The sequence below is a fragment of the Temnothorax curvispinosus genome, unplaced genomic scaffold, assembly GCF_003070985.1.
Source record: "Temnothorax curvispinosus isolate PA1 unplaced genomic scaffold, ASM307098v1 QBEX01006528.1, whole genome shotgun sequence".
Taxonomy (NCBI): domain Eukaryota; kingdom Metazoa; phylum Arthropoda; class Insecta; order Hymenoptera; family Formicidae; genus Temnothorax; species Temnothorax curvispinosus.
Window position 1 is genome coordinate 16558 of NW_020216308.1, and position 17730 is coordinate 34287.

Below are 17730 nucleotides of genomic sequence, written 5' to 3' on the forward strand. Positions count from 1 at the left end.
TGTATCTTTGCAGTTTATTAATAAAAAGATGAATTTAATTGAATAGTTTATATATATATATAAATATTATTATTGCAGTTATAATTAAATCTCTGTAAAATAAATATTAATAAAATATAAATTTCTAGTTAGCCTGAGTATCACATATATATGGAACAATATAAGGTTGACTTGAGGAATTCTAACGCTAAAAAGAAAGGACTTGAATCCTGATTACCACTACCAGTAAAAAACATTTGGCAGCACGCGAAAAAAGAAACTTTTGTTTTATTTTAGCGTATATAGCGCAAGAAAAAAAATTCATTTTTCAATGGATTTAATATGATAAGAGTGGTAACTACAAATTGAATACAAAAATAAATATGCGATTGAGATTTATTTAAAAGAATTCTGCTGGCTGAGGTAAATGGAAATATATACTATATTCGTCATTTATGAGCATGTAGCGGCGCTGTCATATTTGCTGTCATTGGTCAACGCTTGTAAAAGCGGGCCGTGTACTGGCACGTTCATTCGTCGATGCGTAGCGAGAAGTGATAAAGTGCATTGTCATCAATCGATGCACTCATTTGACACGTATGTATGATAATGTATGTATGTACATTTTAAAAGGACGGGTGCATCGACGAGGATTTCGAAAGACGCGCATTTCAACTCTCGCTACCCGTTATCCAAATTTCTTGGTAACTCTAAAGCCCGTATCACACTATGGATTGAGATTTATAAGATTAAATTGAAATTTAATTGGACCCAGTTGCATTTAACTGTCCCTTTAGAAAAAGACGAAGAATGTTAAGCTATATAAGGTTAAATATTATGCGACTTCGGTGCAACCGGGCCTTTTAATCAATCAGAATAAATAAAACTAATCCTAAAAGTTTAATGAATTTTGCTACGAGCTTAACTATTCTTCGCGATTCGCGATATCGCGGATAAGTCTCGAGAGATATACCGCAATATCTTCCAATTGTTTTACTACACCACTCGCGTTGCTCAAATTTGCGCTTAAATTTCTTTGGATTTTGAGTGTTTGAGCTGTCAAATATAGATAGATCGATATAATGTTGCTTAATTATTTCCTGATGATTAAGCGTAATAGCACTTTCGACGCTACGTATGTATGTATGTACATAGCTATAGCTGTCTGAATAGACCTTTATGCCTTTATGATGCAACCTTAAAGGGGCAACCGGCTTAATTCTTTTGGAGTTTCGGCTTTAACCTTGAACTGGCTTTAACAAATACAACGCGGGTTGTTTCTAGTGTCGAGACCTGTCAACTTATTTTTGTCGCTTTATTCGGCTTATTATTATTATTAACGATGTAGAGATGTAGGTATTTATATACTTTATACCAAACACGAGTGCAAGTCGTATGTCGTATCATGAACAATCGTGCATCACGGTGTTATCGCGTTTCTCAGCAACAAAAAAATTGACATTCATTATGTACACTAGATTTTCTCGCCGACTGTATCAAGCGTCGACGTCGTACGCATTGTCGAGTCGTTCTCGCGGAAACCCATACGTCTCGCCGTTGTCACCGAGGTCTCAACGATTTTTTGAAATTACGCTTAACCGTCCGAGTGCCGGCAATCGTGCGTATCTTCTGTTCTATTGTAGCAGGATTTGGAGATTTATATAGAAATTATAGTATCTATAAATATCCAGATTTCTATAAATTTCCTCGGAACTTTTTTTCGTTTTTATCTTTTATTTCTTTGTTGCTTTATTTACGTAGACGCACAGTGACTAAAGTTATTTATTATAATGTTATTAGTGTTAATTAATAGAATAGAATATAATATAATTAATGTTGTAGTATTTGAAATATCGATGTTTTGCTGAACAAAATAATACAAATTTCTTTTCAGTGATACGGACTTTATATTCTTCGAATATATTTTGTCGAGAAAAGGACAGTGCAGCCTTGTGCGAAAACGGAATGGCGCTCGAAGTCAATTATGAACAGTTATTGGAAGAACAAAAGGAGCCTAACACCCTGATTGTTGACATTAGAGAGCCTTCTGAGATAAGCGAGACTGGCGCATTACCAGGAAGCATCCATATACCAAGTATAGAAATCTTTTGTTGCATACATAAATTTTGGAAAATTTATAATTTTTTGAACGTTACGTAGTGACAATATTGTATAATGTATGATTATGTGAATAATATAATATATAGTAGCAAGTAATTAAATATATTATTTATTTCAGTGGGTGACGTTAGGAATGTATTCGAAAATTTTTCAGAGGAAGAGTTTCAGGAAAAATATGGCAAGCCTAAGCCAACTACAGACACAAAAATCATATTTAGCTGCCGGTCTGGCAAAAGAAGCATGTCTATGCAACAAACCATGCAGAAATTAGGATACACACAGTATATATCTTTTGAAATTATTAGTAGATTTCTATTATATAGAACGCTCTATATATTTATTCATTTGGCAGGGCACATCACTACCCTGGAGGCTGGTTGGAGTGGGAAGAAAAAAGTGCAGGAAGAAGAAAGTGAACAGAGTAACAGTGAAGCAAAAAAGTAGTTGAACATAAAAAAGAAACTACCATTACAATGTTATTAATAGAATGATTTCACCGTGGCACTGATTTTTAATAACGATATTAAGATGTTCTATTATGCAAATAATAAAAGCTAAAGTTTTATTTTGATGTAATGGATGGACATATTATTTTTCAATTGTCGTTACCCAAACTACTGCATGAAAATTGAGAAAATGGTTACTATATTTATTCAAGTATGTATATACATTAATATTTTTTATATATGAGTACATCACCTTCGCTTAATTTACAAAAGCTTAAAATTTATACAATATATACAGACACAAGAAGGTGTGTCAATATTAGTCACGATAAATTCGTCAATTCCCTTTCTCCTGCGCCATTTTCTTGTGGTTAATCATCTCTCTAAATTGTCCCAATATAAGATTTTCCCTCTTCTGTCGTTCTTCTTTGCTGAACATCGCCAAGGCACGCTTCTCGTCGGCAGAATAAATCTGGTTCTCCTTTCGAATACGAACTGCTTCCATGCGACGATGCCTTTAGAGAAAGATAAGACGTTTGTGAAATCTTGTCTTCCACAATATGGAATATATGGAATACATAGAGATATAAGAATTTTCTACATGTTTGATAATAAGTTACCTGCTACCACTCATGACGTAACCGACAGATTCGTACGACGCGATCTCCTCCGACGTGAGACCAATCTCGCCTCTCCTGGGTATGCGCTTCCCTTCGGCGACGTAAGCCGCCATTGCCGCGCCTTCACCCGGTAGCAGCGCCTTGCCGAAATCCTTGGCCGAGAGAGTCACGTGGGGTTTCGGGGCGGGTCCAACCATCCCGTCGTCTCCGCTGTCGTCCGAACTCGAGTCTTTCTTTGGTTTCGGCTTATCAGTGACCATGGTTTTCTCCACCCAGACTACCTCATCGCTGCTGTTGTTGCTGCCGCTATCGTCAGAACTACTACTGTCGATTTCTTTTTTTGCTTTCTTCTTCTTCCTCTTTTCTCTCTTTGCTTCTTTCTTCGCCTTTTTCTCCTTCTTTCTCTCCTTCTTCGCTTTCTTTTCCTTCTTCAATTTCTTGCTCTTCTACATGTTCAATTTTATTATAACACTTGTCCATATATACTACATACACATGAATGAATATCATGTTTGATTAAATATTGATCATGATTAATCTGGTACCTTTTTTTTAGTATCGTGCCTCTTTCTTTTGCGATCCTTTGGTGAAGCGTTATCCTTGTGTTTACTCAGATCTTCATCCTCCTCGTCTGAGCTGCTGCAAATGAAAAAACAAACCAAGACTTGAACGCTATGCCACTTGTACTATTTTGAAGACTGATGGAAATCTGTTGAACGGAATTCAAGTACATTTAAATACAAACTGCTAATAGATTATACATCGTATAACAAAATTTTACTCGTGTAGAACGTATAACTTGTGCAAAAGTCACAGATCTCAAGTTGATAAGTTAGTTCATATAACAAGACTAATCCTAACCTCACAGGCCACAGGCTATAGATAATTGTTTACAGAGTTAAATTCTTTCTCGACGATCTGCTGAATGTGTGTGTGTGGCAGCAATTAAAGAGCCAGATACGTCGTCAAAGATTATTTAAGTCTATTTAATGGAGATGTCTACGTACTATTCAATTTGCGTCGGGGATCTGGTCCAAGCTTCAGGAACTCCGCGTAAGCCTATCAGCTCTCTCTCGCGCCTTCGCGCGTCCATCATCTTCTCGTTCATCATCTCTTCGCGTATCTTCTATCTTCCTTTCCTCTTTTATGAATATTTGCTGTCGTTAAGACGTGTCAAGTGTTAAGACGCGGCGTTACGGCGTCACTCTTTGCTTCGCGACAGGTGCGACAAAATTATACATTACGATTACGTATTCAATAAATTCGATTTATTGTTGCTGGACACGTTCTTCTTTTTTTATCCGATGTATCTGACCGGCGGATAAAAACCCAGCGGTATTCCTGTACCTTCCTATCCGTCCTCGCGAGCGACACGTCCGTTGTTGATGGTTGTTGACCGTTGACTATTGTTGACGACGAGAGGTTAGGTAAGTTAGGTTAGGTTAGAAAAGAAGGTTCGCACCCAAATAGATTAATTACTACACCAATAAAATTGCACAGAATCGCTCCGTTTCTCTCTTTCCCCTTTTTTAATGAACGTCCGTCTCTTTGGGACCCCATGAGAAACAAGGTACTTTTATCCTCCTTATTCTTTTATGTCTTGTAAGCTTTTCTCTCTTCTATACATTCAATTCCGAAGATTCGCAGTGTTCGCACGATAACCTTGGATAACCACGAAAGAATTTTTGAAAACTCACTCGCGAGACAGAAAAATCATATCGAAAGATGTGCTTCGAACTTCACTACACAAATTGAAGTGAAACGAAACACAGTGCGGTACTAACTGCGGTAGAGGGGTAGAAGGTAAACGGTAAACGCTGCTCGTAAATGGTACTCGTGCTCGATATGATGTTTCCTACAAGACAAAAGTTGTCGCTTTTATTGAAATTGGCGTGTATACACGAGTGGCACAGTGCTTTGCATAATACCGCAGCACTCTGCGATTTTCGAATAACGAGCGAGTTTGAGTGACTTTACGCTTCGAGACGTTATTTCCAGTTTTCTACTAATGATCTCTCTACTGGTCAGTGGTCCGGTGCATAGACTTCTCTCTTCTTTCTTTCTCTCTGTCGCCTACCTTAATTATACATATGCATATGCATATATTGTGTACATACGTAGAGAAACTAGAAAGTCCGTATCATAACGAATTCGGCAGGCATGGTAGCGGCAGTAAGTCTTCTCTTTCTGCTCTTTGTAGCTGCGCTAGGTATATTATATTTTCTGCATTTAAAATGAAATACATATGTAATACAATACTGAATACTTAACACATAATCGTTACGTTAAGAATAGAAAGTACAAAAGATTCAACTATATAAGGAATGAACTTGACGTTCTATCTCTTGTGTAGCTGCGCTACGGATATACCTTTTGCATTTAAAGAAGTGAAATATATAGGCACCGCGATTGTATGTTATTGAAGAGAAAGAAAAAGAGGGAGTTAAGAGATGAGAAGTATTAAAAGTTCAGCTACAAAGAACGAAATATCTATTCTGACGCTAATGAATACCGCTGTACATGAAGAGATCACGTAAAGGCGCAATATGAGCACTTGCCCGGTAAAATATCCAATATATATTCCGCTAAAAATACAACATTGTCTATTTCATCGGTAAATATGTTTACATTATGTCTTTACCATTAAACAGCTACATGTACAGTAGTTTTTGGCGTGCCCAAGTTCTACCGTGCTGGGTGATACGGGTGATCGAATTTGCAGTCAGCATGGCATCGGGCGATGCGAGATGCGACCTAGAGATTAGAATTTTATCAATCGGATATCTAAATATCTTTCATCTTAGTCCGCTCTGTCCTGATTCATCGAGCTACAATCTCTAGTCCTCTTGATCTTTTAAATGCGCATTCCACGTGGTCCGACGAGAGGCACCCCGGGAAAACTTATTTTTTCAACAGGGCAGTTCAGGGAGACTTGGACTAAACTTCGATTAACTTAATTAACGATTAATTTATCGAGCGATATCTTGTGTTACTTTGTTGGTAGAATTATTAATTTTTTTCTTGTTCGGTATATAAAAAAAAAAGAGATTAGGGACGACGAATTATGTAGTCAGAAATTTATGCTTTAAGCAATTCTCTGCCGGTTGAATTAATCGCCGATCAAATTAATCGGAGCCGCCCTAAGACCAGTCCGGGCCGTCCCGTATGTACGCACTACGCACATTTAACGTTACGCTCCATTATGTGTATCGCTATGTATACATAGTATAAAATTAACATTATAGGAGATATTCAGAATCTCTTGGCAAGCTTCCACAACATCGGAGTTGTCGAGGCGAAAACGCGCGATTCCTGCGATGAACGACTGAGTGGATAATGTGTAAAAAGTAACAGCAAACGTAGGCGACGCGACGCGGAGAACGTTTCCTTCGACGGAAATCTGCTCTGAAAGCTTGCCAGTAAAGCTTTGAAACACCCTTTGTAAAATATATACATGTATACGCATATCGGAGATTATATGTACAAGGTTCTTCAAGAAACTACTTGAGAAAAAGTCGGAGCAAAAGTCGGAATTGGGCGAGCTGATCATCGAGCCAGAGATCATTTTCTCCCGAAAGAGAGATATCGTAATAATATTTTGTTATTCCAGAATACTGGCAGAGCAAAGAGTATCATGTGAGCCGTTCTCTCACCGCTTTAGAATATTGCTTCTGAATATAACATTGCGGTGCGCGAATGCGACTTCAGACTTTCCTCCTGTGTGTGCCATTTCTTCCTTTCTTACAGTCTATATTGTTATACAAACATCGCTCGCGTATCGCGTATATATATTAAATAAATAAATAAATATTCATCTAGAGATCGTAAATCAATTTGAATGCCGAATAACAATCGGTAACATTAATATAGTTTGTAATAATATGTAAAAATAATGTATATATATTTTTATAGGAATATGTAAAAATGCCTACGTATATTTTAGAAGATACGGAGGTGAAATGAACTTTACATACACGATATAGCTGGGGCTTGAATCAAAAGACGCAAAGATTTTAATGCAATTTCCATCGACATCCGAACAATCCCACGTGCGAAAAAGGCAGTATATTTGTTTAAGTTCCGCCACGAGACCGCGGGTTCTCGCATATGGCGGAGCGTCCTCACTCTATACATATACTATATTCTACGAACCCTGACCTGTTATCATCTCTCTTTATCGCTAACTACACACTTTATACTTCAACATCATTCAATTAATCTCATTATCGATATAATTCTGAAATATATGATCTTATTCATAAAACGTACTTTTGTTCTCGGCTCTAATCTATTATATATGTATTATGTATATCTATCTTTTGTTAGAATAACCCACGAGAGAGCGACTCATCCTCTGTCTCTCTCTCCCTTTCTCTCTTCTAGTCTCTAAAATAATTATCACTATATGTCAGAACACGCGAATTAGGATATCTTCAGGTAATAATAGCGTTTGAAAGGTAGACTTCGCCCGAGTGCCGCATAGCTTCACGGGATTTACTTTCCGTCCGTCGAGACACGCTTAAAACTACACCTAAATCGAGAGATTCGCACACACGCATCACGCGCATGCATATGCATTTTATGTGTGTGTATAATGTGTTAAATGTGTATATATGTGTGTGTGTGTGTACATAGAGGTAACACAGCGCGTAATTGTAATGAAATATATATGTATATAGAGGACTATCACAAATAAGTACATCACTAATATATCTCGCGAACAGAAGACATTCGATGGATAGATCCTTTTCAACTCGACTCGACTCGACGCGAGTCGACGCAGGCAGACACGAGGATGAACACGACCGAACGAGGTCATGTTCTCGGTGGAGGAAAACGAATGAAGGAAGAAAGAAGCGCGTGGCGGAGTTCTGAGGAATCTCATCACCCGTTGCGCGATTATATATATGTATATGGCACCACGGGGGAGGATTTGTCGAGTAGAGTTAGTCATTGGACGGTGAAGCACAGAATTAGCGTCGCTAGACAGTCGTTTCCCGGTCCACGTGAATGTACTCCACGAAACCGGGCGGCTGTTGTCAGGATGCCGCTCCGAGAAGCGTCTCCTCGGTCGGTGCACGTCGCGGCTTCTTGCTTTTCTTCGCCCCCTGGTAGTGAAGTCTCTTTGTGCGAGCTTTGGATCTAGAAGAGATGAGTAATAAGATGAGATAAAGAGAGTGTTCTACCAAGTTGACGTATAAATACATTATATTTTTTTAAATTGTATTCATCTTACAATTAGATTAAAAGCTGAATGCTCTCATATTTCCAACGTTACATAAAATACGTATAAGAGATAAAATATAGATATAAGTATGTAATAATTTTGGTTTTTAAAATCTAAGGATTTGGAAAAACGCGATAACGATGGAAAGCTTAATAAGTCTAGCAGCAAACGCTATGTATAATAATAACTTTACCGTTCTACGTTGATAATGACAACTAATGTGAATAAAGGTGATGATTAACATTGATTTTTTTTATTGTGTTGTCAGTTACTTCAAGTTACCTGCTAATAAGAATAGTGAATAGGCACGCGAAGGCAGTGACAATTCCAGCGACGCCGGCGACGACGAGCCATGTGATGGGCGGGAGCAGTCCGAGTAGCCGCGCGCCGTTCCCGCAATTGGCCTCGTCGTGACCGGATGGGCAGTGCGCGTGACCGTCGCACCAGAGACTGGCGGCGATGCACGCACCCAGCTCGGGGCACTTGTGCGGGCAATCGCCGATGTACGACGGCACGCCGTTTGTCTCGTTCTCTATCATTGCGCCCGGGATTCTCTCCGGAAGACGCAGCTGCCGGCGCAGCGCCGCGCGACTCTTGGAGATCTCCAGCCAGGAGGCAGCTGCCTGGCCGGATTCCCGTGCCACGAAGTCCAGCAATAATGCGGGCGGTCTCGGCGGACCCGGCCACTTGCCCTCTTCCGTCGGGCCTAGCCATTCCTGTGAGAACACGTGCACGGTGAACTCGCGTGCACCCGGTTCCGCCGGGCACACTATCTTCAACAACTTCGGCGGCCAGCCAGAATAGAGGAGGATGCGATTGGTGGTCGGGCACTTGATCTGATCGCCGCTTGTACCACCAGATGTCTCGGGACCGGTGAGCGGCGGCGGTTCCAATGGCAGAAACCAGCCCCAGGTCAGGACGAAGAGCGAGCGGTTCTCGCGCGCCTCCACCAGCCAAGGAAGACCTTCGCAATAAATGTCCGGTCTCGACAGCGGGGGATTGACGAATCTCAGCTCGCCACCTTCGCCACGGATCCTCTGCTTTCTCGGGCACTCTGGCACACGAATGAGCTCGAAGCTGGCGTAGAAGAAGAGCGTCTCGAAGTCTTCGTGGGGCGCTTGCTGGTCCACTAAAAATGTTATCTCCAGCGCACGGCCGGAGGTGATGTATGTCAGCGGCAAATGTGACGTGTTGTCGCACAGACACGCCCGGGGTAGCTTCACGTCTCGCCATGGCGCCTCGTAAATGACCAGACGCGCCTCCCTGGACCCCACCTCCTGAACGCAGCGCGGTTTACCGGTGTGTGGATCTGAATCGCTCGTGCACATGGTGGACTCGCCGAGACTGACGTTATGCAACGTCAAACGGACTCGTTCCCCACTACCAGCTTCCACGCGATATCTGCACAGATCGGGCATGGTATCGAGATACATATATATTTATGGATTTCTCAATCCAACAAACCCAGTATCCACAAGTAAGGCAAAAAGATATTACAACGCTGAAATTTTGGACTTGCGTTTGCTTACAAGTCTTTCTTTGTTTTTCTAACGACTAAATCGATCGTTACTTGCGAGAAATTTGATTCCGTCTCTACACTCTCTACCTGCAATCCAGCTTGGTGGCACCACCTCGCCCGAATAGACGTACGTCGCGCGGTGACATCACTTCGCCAGTGTGCACCTTACGCCATACTCGGCTGCAGATACCATCGCCCCAGGGTTCGCCGGTCTGAACAGTGGAGATGAACTCGTATCGCGCCTGGAACGAGAACGGAAACTAATTGTAAGTAAATAATTTTATTTAAATTTGGGCCAAGGAAAGCTCTCTTTTCTCTTACAAAGAAAAATACAATATATACAATTGAATTGAATCACCAAAGCAAATGGGAAAATTTTGGGTGGTCAAGATATAGATGCAACATCCCGTATACTCACGTGGAAGTTAATCGGATGGAGAGCGGTACCCAGAACAGTTTCCATACTCAGGGTCAGGCTCGGCGCGGTCGTCAGGTAACTCTCATCTTTGGTACACGGCCTCGTGCTCCTGGTGACATTACGAAGAGCCGCATGGGCGCACAGCTTGGGCGTGTCGTCGCACAGCGTGGCCATTGGCTGGCCCGTATTTTGCGCGCCGTCCCAGAAGACGAGTTTAACCGCGCATACCGACGCCGCGGAGATATCTGGCGTCACTTGACCGGCGCTTGCGTTGTTCTCGCCGTTGCCGGTGAGATCGCGTTGCGAATATGACGAGAAGTATATCCATACGCGGTCGCCGGTTGCGCCCTTGATGTTCCACGTGCAGCTAGAACCGGGTGGTAGCGCGTGTAAAGGTGCGCGTATCGTGCCACTCCGCTTGCCGCCGACGCCGGTGCCATTCACGAAAAAGTTGCAGCCGTGCGGGCCTTTGGCATAATCCAACCCGTCCGAGTCGACGTAGATAACGCGTAACTCAAGCTCCAGTCGCAGCGACGACGCGCCCAGCGGTATCGCGACTGGCGAGCTGCGGAATTCCACCTGCATGGCGGGTCCGCGCGCGGTCACCTGCGGTAGCGGGCCACCGCAGTATACCAGGAGAACCGGGTCCTCCGTTCGCGCCCCGTCGCGGAAGATCAAACGGTCCCTCTCGGGGGAACAGTCCTGCCAGACGCTGAGGCTCGTGTTGACGGTAGCGCTGAGACCGACCGGACCGGCAAGCGTGCTCTTGACGGATATCATGGCGTGCTTGCACGTAGGTACCTCTTTCTGGCGCACGGTGATCAGGCAGCTTGCGTTTCGCGGATACTCGCCCGGATAGTTTGGACTCTGCAACCGGCACTGCTTCAGGTGACATTCGTAAAAGTTGCGGGAGCAGTAGGTGCCCGGCACCGGGGAGCCCCGCTCGATTGGCAGTTCCGGTTTGCCCAGTCGGGCGACCGCCTCGTTGCGCGAGACAAAGCGGTAACGGAGACGAAACTCGAACGGCACCGCGGATGGTGCATGGAACAGCCGTATAGAGGCAGTGACCGTACTGGTTTCGCTGCATTAATAATAAATCATTATTAATGATAATTACTACTTATTAATCATGATAATAAGAGAAGCCCTTACAATTCGCAGAACTGAATTTAGCCAGGGAAAAGGTGAAGATTCGCGCAATTGCGGGTGTAAACGACGTGCACTTATTATAAGAATGAGCTCGGGAGAGAGAGAGTACCTGTAGTAGGACGCGCGACCCTCGCTGACCCCACACCACGAGCCGCCGGTGAAGTGCCTACCGAGCTCGGCGAGCTGAAGTGAGCCCTCGGGGCAGCTGGTGAAGTAGTTGTCGGCATTCGCGTCGACGCGGCCGACGCTGAACGCGTCCCACAGCAGTTGGACCAGCTCGCCGTAACCCTGACCGGCGGCGGTAAACGTCAAGTGGCAGAGGAACGGCAGACGTTCCTCAGCGGGCCTCGGCAGGTCCAGCTTGTACGTGTGCCCTTCGCGACCGTGGTACGTGCGATTGCACGGCGTGCACAACGTCGGCTCGTCGCTGCCATCGCCGCAATCATCTTCACCGTTGCAGTAAGCGTCGATCGGCACGCAGCGGCCGTCCCGACACGTCAACTCGGCCAACCCGCAAGTGCCATCACCAACGCCACTGCCGATGATGCTGACACTGCCACTGCTACTGATACTGCTACTGCTACTACCCCCGCCTCCGCTTCCGCCCCCGGCGGCCGTGCCGCTCCCGACGCCGCCGCCGTTCGACGCGTCAGAGATCAGCAGCAGCAGCAGCAACAACAACAGTGAGACGATACCGATACGATGCGGTGATTGAAAATACTGTTGTCTGTTATTGTTGTCGGATCCTCCTCCGGCATCAGCTATCTCCTGCTCAGCGAAAAACCAATTTGTGATATATACATCTTTGAAGGGGTTTATCTATTTTATTTATGTTTGATATTTGTAATGATTATCGCGGAATTTCAAGAACCGTTCAATCGTGATTTTAGCAACTTCTTCTAACAATTCTTAACGATATATAACACGACAATATGCGAGTATCCTATTCCGCGGACCACGGGCTAATCGTATTAGTGTCAGCCCACGTCTCAAGCGGGCTCGGAGATTTAAATCGATCGGTCAGAGTCAGAGGTAAAATGTGCATCGCGACCGCGCCGCATCGTAAACACCTGTTTCGACGAGTGTTTTAAACATTCGCGCACGATCGCGCCAATTCAATTCTACTCAGCGTTTTATTCGTCATAAATGTCATATACAATTACTGACATACGATCTAATCAACAGCAGGACGAGCCAAATTTGATTTACCATAATAGTTCGCCAGCGAAACGAGCATATCACAGGGACAATTCCGACGTTGCGATTCGGATGTTGGCTTTGGACAATGATGACAGCATGACTGATGGCTCGAGACGACGAGACGAACGGGAATAACGGGAAAGAGAAGAGGACTAAAGTTACGAATCGCGATCGGCAGTGATCGTTGGTACCAACAACGACATCCCCGACGGCTCGACAGTGAACGACGACGACCACGGGTCAGCCTCCCGGAGAAGAGAGTGCGACGACGGGGACCCCGCCTACGCGCCACCGCTACCGCCGTGAGCCGTCGTCGTTGATGTTGCACTCACGAGGAGTGCCGCCACCCGCTACTCGCCGTGCACGCCCCGGAGGTCGATGCGCAACTGCACGCTACCATGTACCGATGTACCTTCCCCAGAGGGAAGCCAGCCGCGTCGCGCGCCGCCCGCGCCGCTGCAGGCCATGTATACTGGGGCAGGGGTGAACAGAACGGGGGCTCGGGGGCTGAGCTCTCCGTCCGTGCTCGCGCGGAGAGAGCCTGGTGCCTTGCCTGCCTGGCCACTAGGCGCCTCAATGCATCGATCGGCCTCTCGCTCTCTCCTCATCCCCATCCTCATCGCCATCCCCGTCCTCTCCCTCTCGTTTTCCCCGTCTCTGTCCATAACGCCCTAAACCCCGAAGTCGACGGCGCCGACGGCCGAAACGCCAGGAAAGAGGAAGAGGAAGGAAACTGCTGCGCCGGATCTACGCGGCTCCCTGTGGATCTATCAATTGGGACCGCACGATTGTAAAATTAATACGATCCGACGAGGAGCTAGCTGCTCCTCGCGCTGGTAAAAGATAAAACAGGACCTCTCGATACTTGAAAAATGTAGATTTATGGGTGAATGTATCCGCGAGAGTTACGGGACGACGCGACTCGCTGTCCACAAATTGTGATTTCGCTGGCAGCATTTCCTCGGATTTCACTTATCGGAATTTTTGTGCCCTAGTAACCGCCCTCCGGGTTCAGTTAAGCGTCATTGATCGTGTCTCAAGGAAAATATGCTATTCCCGCTTCCGATCGAATCCATAATGATATATGATGTAACAAACTGAATTTACATAAATACCCCTTATCAGGAGTCTCGAATCGCGTCCCCCCGCCCCCGATTGTTTGGAATGGGTAACCGATCTTCGAGCGGAAATGGAAAACATTAGTATTTATTTTCAGCACACACAGATGAATATGTATATTTTATATACGTATATAATCTTTTACACGCATATACATATACTGACAGGTGTCAAGTGTATATAGAGAGAAACGTTATAACATATCTAATTGGAATAATATAGATTTTTTTCAAGCGTACGTTTTATAGTAATAATTATTTATATCCTTTTAATTGAAACTTTTATCGAAAGGTGGATATACTAAAACTAAAGATTTTTATATAAATTTTTCAGAGTGCATTGGTATCACGATGACGACAATTGATTTTTATTGCAGAGATGTTAACATGGAAATTTATCTACAGTCTACATATACATATATGTATGTATGTACTTACACGGGTAGGTGGATTTCGCCGCTGCCGTCTCTCTTTTCACCCTGCTGTCCACGAGATCGTCAACTGTCGAGACTCTTGACGTCGGTATATAGAGCGTTCCACTTATTGTTAGCTTGGTTCTCTCGGTATCTTCCGTGAAATTATTTTGTTCAAAGAGACGGATATTATGATTGTCAAAATTATCTTGAATCGATCATCCATATGAGCTTTTAAACAGAGAACAATACGCCGTGTTATATTGATTGGTGCAAAGGGGGGCAGTTATTCTATGTCTCTCTTTCACTCTCTTTCTTTGTCTGTCTCTCTGTCTCGTTTCTCTCTCTCTCTCTCTCTCTCTTTCTCATTGTTTCTCTATCAAATTCTATGTTAAGTTTAAAAATCCAAATTTATTTTTGAATGGAAAGAAAAATCGAAGAGCTTGGCGCTTTCTAGTCTAGATGAAAAAAAAAATGGCGATAATTTCGCTTCGTTTTTTGTCTTTTTTCGTTTTCGCAGCTTGACAGTCGAAAGCAAAGAAGAAACATTATGCATGTAAAAGTTATACATTACACAATCTTGACCTTCCTATTATATAATATAATTTTTTCCTCGTACATTTCCCCGCGATGACACACATAGAGGAAGCGGATATAACTTGAAATGAGCTCGAGATAGGTGGAACATCCTGTATAAACGCGGTATGGTATAGAGTGCACGGGGTGCACCGCAATCCGCAACCATCCCCCCGACTGGCCGACTCTCGAGGTCTCCCCGATGTTCTCGAGCTTCTCGGAGCTCGGAGCTCGGAGCCTGCGGAGAGACGCGTACACCCGTATCGCCGAGACGAAGCGTGTCGAGGACGTCGTCGTTATCGCCGCTCGACAACGTTTCGTTGCTCCTAATACATATACATGACATATGTGCGGCCACCGGGGCGTGCATCGCGCCGGCACAGCCTCCTCGCTCGCGCCTCATCCCGAGTCCTGACGAGGCGACGGAGATATCGAACTCGGATATCGCACACCCTTTTCTGCACATCTCTTTCTCTGTTTTCCTCTTCTTCTATCTTTCTCTCTCTCTCCCTTTCTGAAGAGACCGTTGATAACACTCTTTTATCGCGTTATCTGCAGCATCAACGGTACTCGAGCGGTCGCCACTCGGCGTTCCTTTTCTTCCTCCAAGCGGTTATCGATCTCGCGCGTCGCGCTCATTATCATCTCCGCTTATTACAAAGCGGTTCATCGTCCGCGCGATGCACGTCGCCGCACGTGCCAATTAAGAATATCTAATTCCCGCGAAACGCGGTCACGGGGTAAATCCGATAGCGGCGTGAACGCGCGAGGGTGCGGTAAACAGCCGCGTACCTATAATTAGACGGGGATATCTCGCGTGTCGAGGCAGCGAGCTAATCCACTTTTGCACGGAAGAAAATCCGGGAGCGTGACGCGAAAAATTGTGCCGGAATTACGCATATATGTTATTACTGTTATTGTACACATAATATATTTATTTCGCGTTAGTATCGATATTGACGATATTATTTGTCATGTTTCTCCCGAGCGACAAATACATTTTATATTTGTACAAAGTTATCCAGATAGCAAAACGTGAGTGTGCAAAACATTATGCAAACCGTGTTGCTGAAAACAATTCTTGTATTTTGTTATTGCCACAAACATTGCGTAAACATGAATTATAGTTCGGTCTAGGATTCATACTTATAGTACTTTTACGGCAAAGATATGTAAATTGCAATGTGTAAATTGTTACCATCAATATAATATGTAAACTGTACATAACGCATGAATTTATGCGTGTATCGTACCGAAGCGTGTATGCATTTCCCGCATATGCTCCCGATAAATACTTGTTTCGTACTGTATTAGGGCAATGATCCAGGGTGATCCAGGTTGTGAATCAAGTTGAAATGAGTTACGATTTCAAGTTTGTAGGGCTAGCTTCTTGAAACTAGATAAACATGCAATGTGCGAAAGATAAAAGAAATATTTTAATGGGCGCAAAGTTTGAATCGATTTTAATTCACGTAACCTTTCGTCGAATATACGGTAAAATATGTTCTTCTAATCTAATAATTCTGATGATTTTCCATATATAGGTATCGAAAGATATATATCTCAATTAGTAATTAAATAATTGTTACAGGAAATGACATAAAATTCACATAAATTTAGATTTTGAAATGTTAAGTGAAATAGCTACTTGTGCGTGCCCAACGCACGCGAAACGTAAGGGTGCATACTGCATCAAAATTATGCAAACGCTAAAGATAAATTTATGTATTGTTGCCACAAACATTGCGTAAACATGAATCCGCTAGTTCCGTCTAGCGTCTAGGATTCATATTTATATAACGGTGCTTTTGCGGCAAAGATGTGTTTGCAGTCAAAATATGTACATTTGCTTCCATCAATAATATGCCAACTATTTACAACTTGATTAGTGATTACACCCGGAGTTTTCTGGCCAAAAATAACGAACGTTAAATAAACCGTTGCCTGAAATAAATTCAATATTTTTACTGACCATTTTGCGACTGCATCTTTACACGTTATTTGCGCAAACGCAAACGCAAACACTCGTTACGAGTTTACGTAAATATGACGGGCGTTTTGCTATTTCGGGTGTACCCGCTGTATCCTACCTAAATTCTGTTATTTTCTCGTTTCCGAGAAACATGACATTATTTTTGCCGAATAATGCGCGTGTGTTAAGTAATTACAAGTATTAAATAACAATAGAATAGAATAGTAAAATTTTCCATTGGTTTTTCCCAAATTTCGCGCCGGTGTGCAGTGCACTCATGCATTAAGTTATAGAATGTTTTGAGGAGACTGTATGTGTGCGCGTACGTGTGAGTAATCATGTGCATGCATGAGTATCGGGAAGAGAAGAGGAGGGACTGGAGGGAGATGCAATTGAGTGATGAATGCACCGCCGGGATGCATGCTCACCTAGTTATGCCATAACGGCGCATAACGTAGATAGATTCATCGCTCCACTGTTCTAATTCAAGTATTTAGATATCCTTAAATAGCAAAATCTATTTGCAGACCCTGCAAATCGAAGTCTTGCTCCTTTGGGAAAATGTGACTTCGTTCAATCCATGGCAATCTTAATAATTCGACCTGATATTAATGTTCCGTGATTTTAATTTTAATTCATATAAAATTTATATGAATTTTTAAAATAGCTCGAAATCTCTCGTCGTTTGATCCTTCCTTGAATTGCTTTATATTTTATATTCAAATGTACTGAAAACATATACTTTCATTATTAGATGTATAACATATTGCAGATAAGGTTTCTGATTTTATCTCTCATAATTCTCATCCTTTGAAAAATATGGGAAAGGAAAGGTCTCTCTAGGCGTGGCATACCAAGCCCGTTTTATCCAATGAAGATTGAATATGTAACTTATATCTCTTTCCCGTAAAAATTTGATGCGAATATAACGAAACTAAAAACGAGTTTTAAGTTTCAGTCGGAATGAAGTGG

General features: G+C 43.2%; 3 protein-coding genes across 5 annotated transcripts; 1 reads left to right on the top strand and 2 right to left on the bottom strand.

Annotated features, from left to right (window-relative positions):
- Nucleotides 1-1184: 1184 nt before the first annotated feature.
- On the top strand, nucleotides 1185-2676 carry LOC112455935 (rhodanese domain-containing protein CG4456-like). 3 transcript variants are annotated; one of them, XM_025018156.1, is made up of 5 exons: nucleotides 1185-1331; nucleotides 1458-1597; nucleotides 1874-2074; nucleotides 2219-2381; nucleotides 2453-2676. In XM_025018156.1, the coding sequence occupies exons 3-5, from the start codon at nucleotides 1945-1947 to the stop codon at nucleotides 2514-2516; spliced, it is 357 nt and encodes a 118-aa protein (XP_024873924.1). In that variant the 5' UTR covers nucleotides 1185-1331; nucleotides 1458-1597; nucleotides 1874-1944; the 3' UTR covers nucleotides 2517-2676. The 3 variants fall into 3 exon arrangements, with proteins under 3 accessions (XP_024873924.1, XP_024873925.1, XP_024873923.1); XM_025018157.1 differs by lacking the exon at nucleotides 1458-1597; XM_025018155.1 differs by lacking the exon at nucleotides 1185-1331 and having other exon boundaries at nucleotides 1344-1597.
- A 52-nt stretch (nucleotides 2677-2728) lies between these two features.
- On the bottom strand, nucleotides 2729-7803 carry LOC112455936 (NKAP family protein CG6066). The gene is made up of 4 exons (XM_025018158.1): nucleotides 4174-7803; nucleotides 3712-3805; nucleotides 3167-3612; nucleotides 2729-3061 (listed from the first exon to the last, which is right to left on the bottom strand). Exons 1-4 carry the CDS (start codon nucleotides 4275-4277, stop codon nucleotides 2884-2886), a joined length of 822 nt encoding a protein of 273 aa, XP_024873926.1. The 5' UTR covers nucleotides 4278-7803; the 3' UTR covers nucleotides 2729-2883.
- On the bottom strand, nucleotides 7799-14229 carry LOC112455934. Its single transcript, XM_025018154.1, has 6 exons — nucleotides 12689-14229; nucleotides 11589-12247; nucleotides 10331-11411; nucleotides 10000-10154; nucleotides 8676-9794; nucleotides 7799-8308 (listed from the first exon to the last, which is right to left on the bottom strand). The coding sequence occupies exons 1-6, from the start codon at nucleotides 12689-12691 to the stop codon at nucleotides 8206-8208; spliced, it is 3120 nt and encodes a 1039-aa protein (XP_024873922.1). The 5' UTR covers nucleotides 12692-14229; the 3' UTR covers nucleotides 7799-8205.
- Between the last annotated feature and the right edge of the window lie 3501 nt (nucleotides 14230-17730).

Bases quoted from the DNA above. Each gene is read 5' to 3' on its own strand.
- LOC112455935 (XM_025018155.1), top strand. From the start codon at position 1,375: ATGTCGTATCATGAACAATCGTGCATCACGGTGTTATCGCGTTTCTCA. The intron at 2,075-2,218 runs GTATAGAAATCT...TATTTATTTCAG, and splicing joins AGGAAGCATCCATATACCAA to TGGGTGACGTTAGGAATGTA. The intron at 2,382-2,452 runs GTATATATCTTT...TTCATTTGGCAG, and splicing joins CAGAAATTAGGATACACACA to GGCACATCACTACCCTGGAG.
- LOC112455936 (XM_025018158.1), bottom strand. From the start codon at position 4,277: ATGATGAACGAGAAGATGATGGACGCGCGAAGGCGCGAGAGAGAGCTG. The intron at 3,613-3,711 runs GTACCAGATTAA...TTGAACATGTAG, and splicing joins GGCACGATACTAAAAAAAAG to AAGAGCAAGAAATTGAAGAA. The intron at 3,062-3,166 runs GTAACTTATTAT...CTTTCTCTAAAG, and splicing joins TACGTCATGAGTGGTAGCAG to GCATCGTCGCATGGAAGCAG.
- LOC112455934 (XM_025018154.1), bottom strand. The intron at 11,412-11,588 runs GTACTCTCTCTC...TTATTAATGCAG, and splicing joins GGTCGCGCGTCCTACTACAG to CGAAACCAGTACGGTCACTG. The intron at 10,155-10,330 runs GTGAGTATACGG...TTCTCGTTCCAG, and splicing joins TCCATCCGATTAACTTCCAC to GCGCGATACGAGTTCATCTC.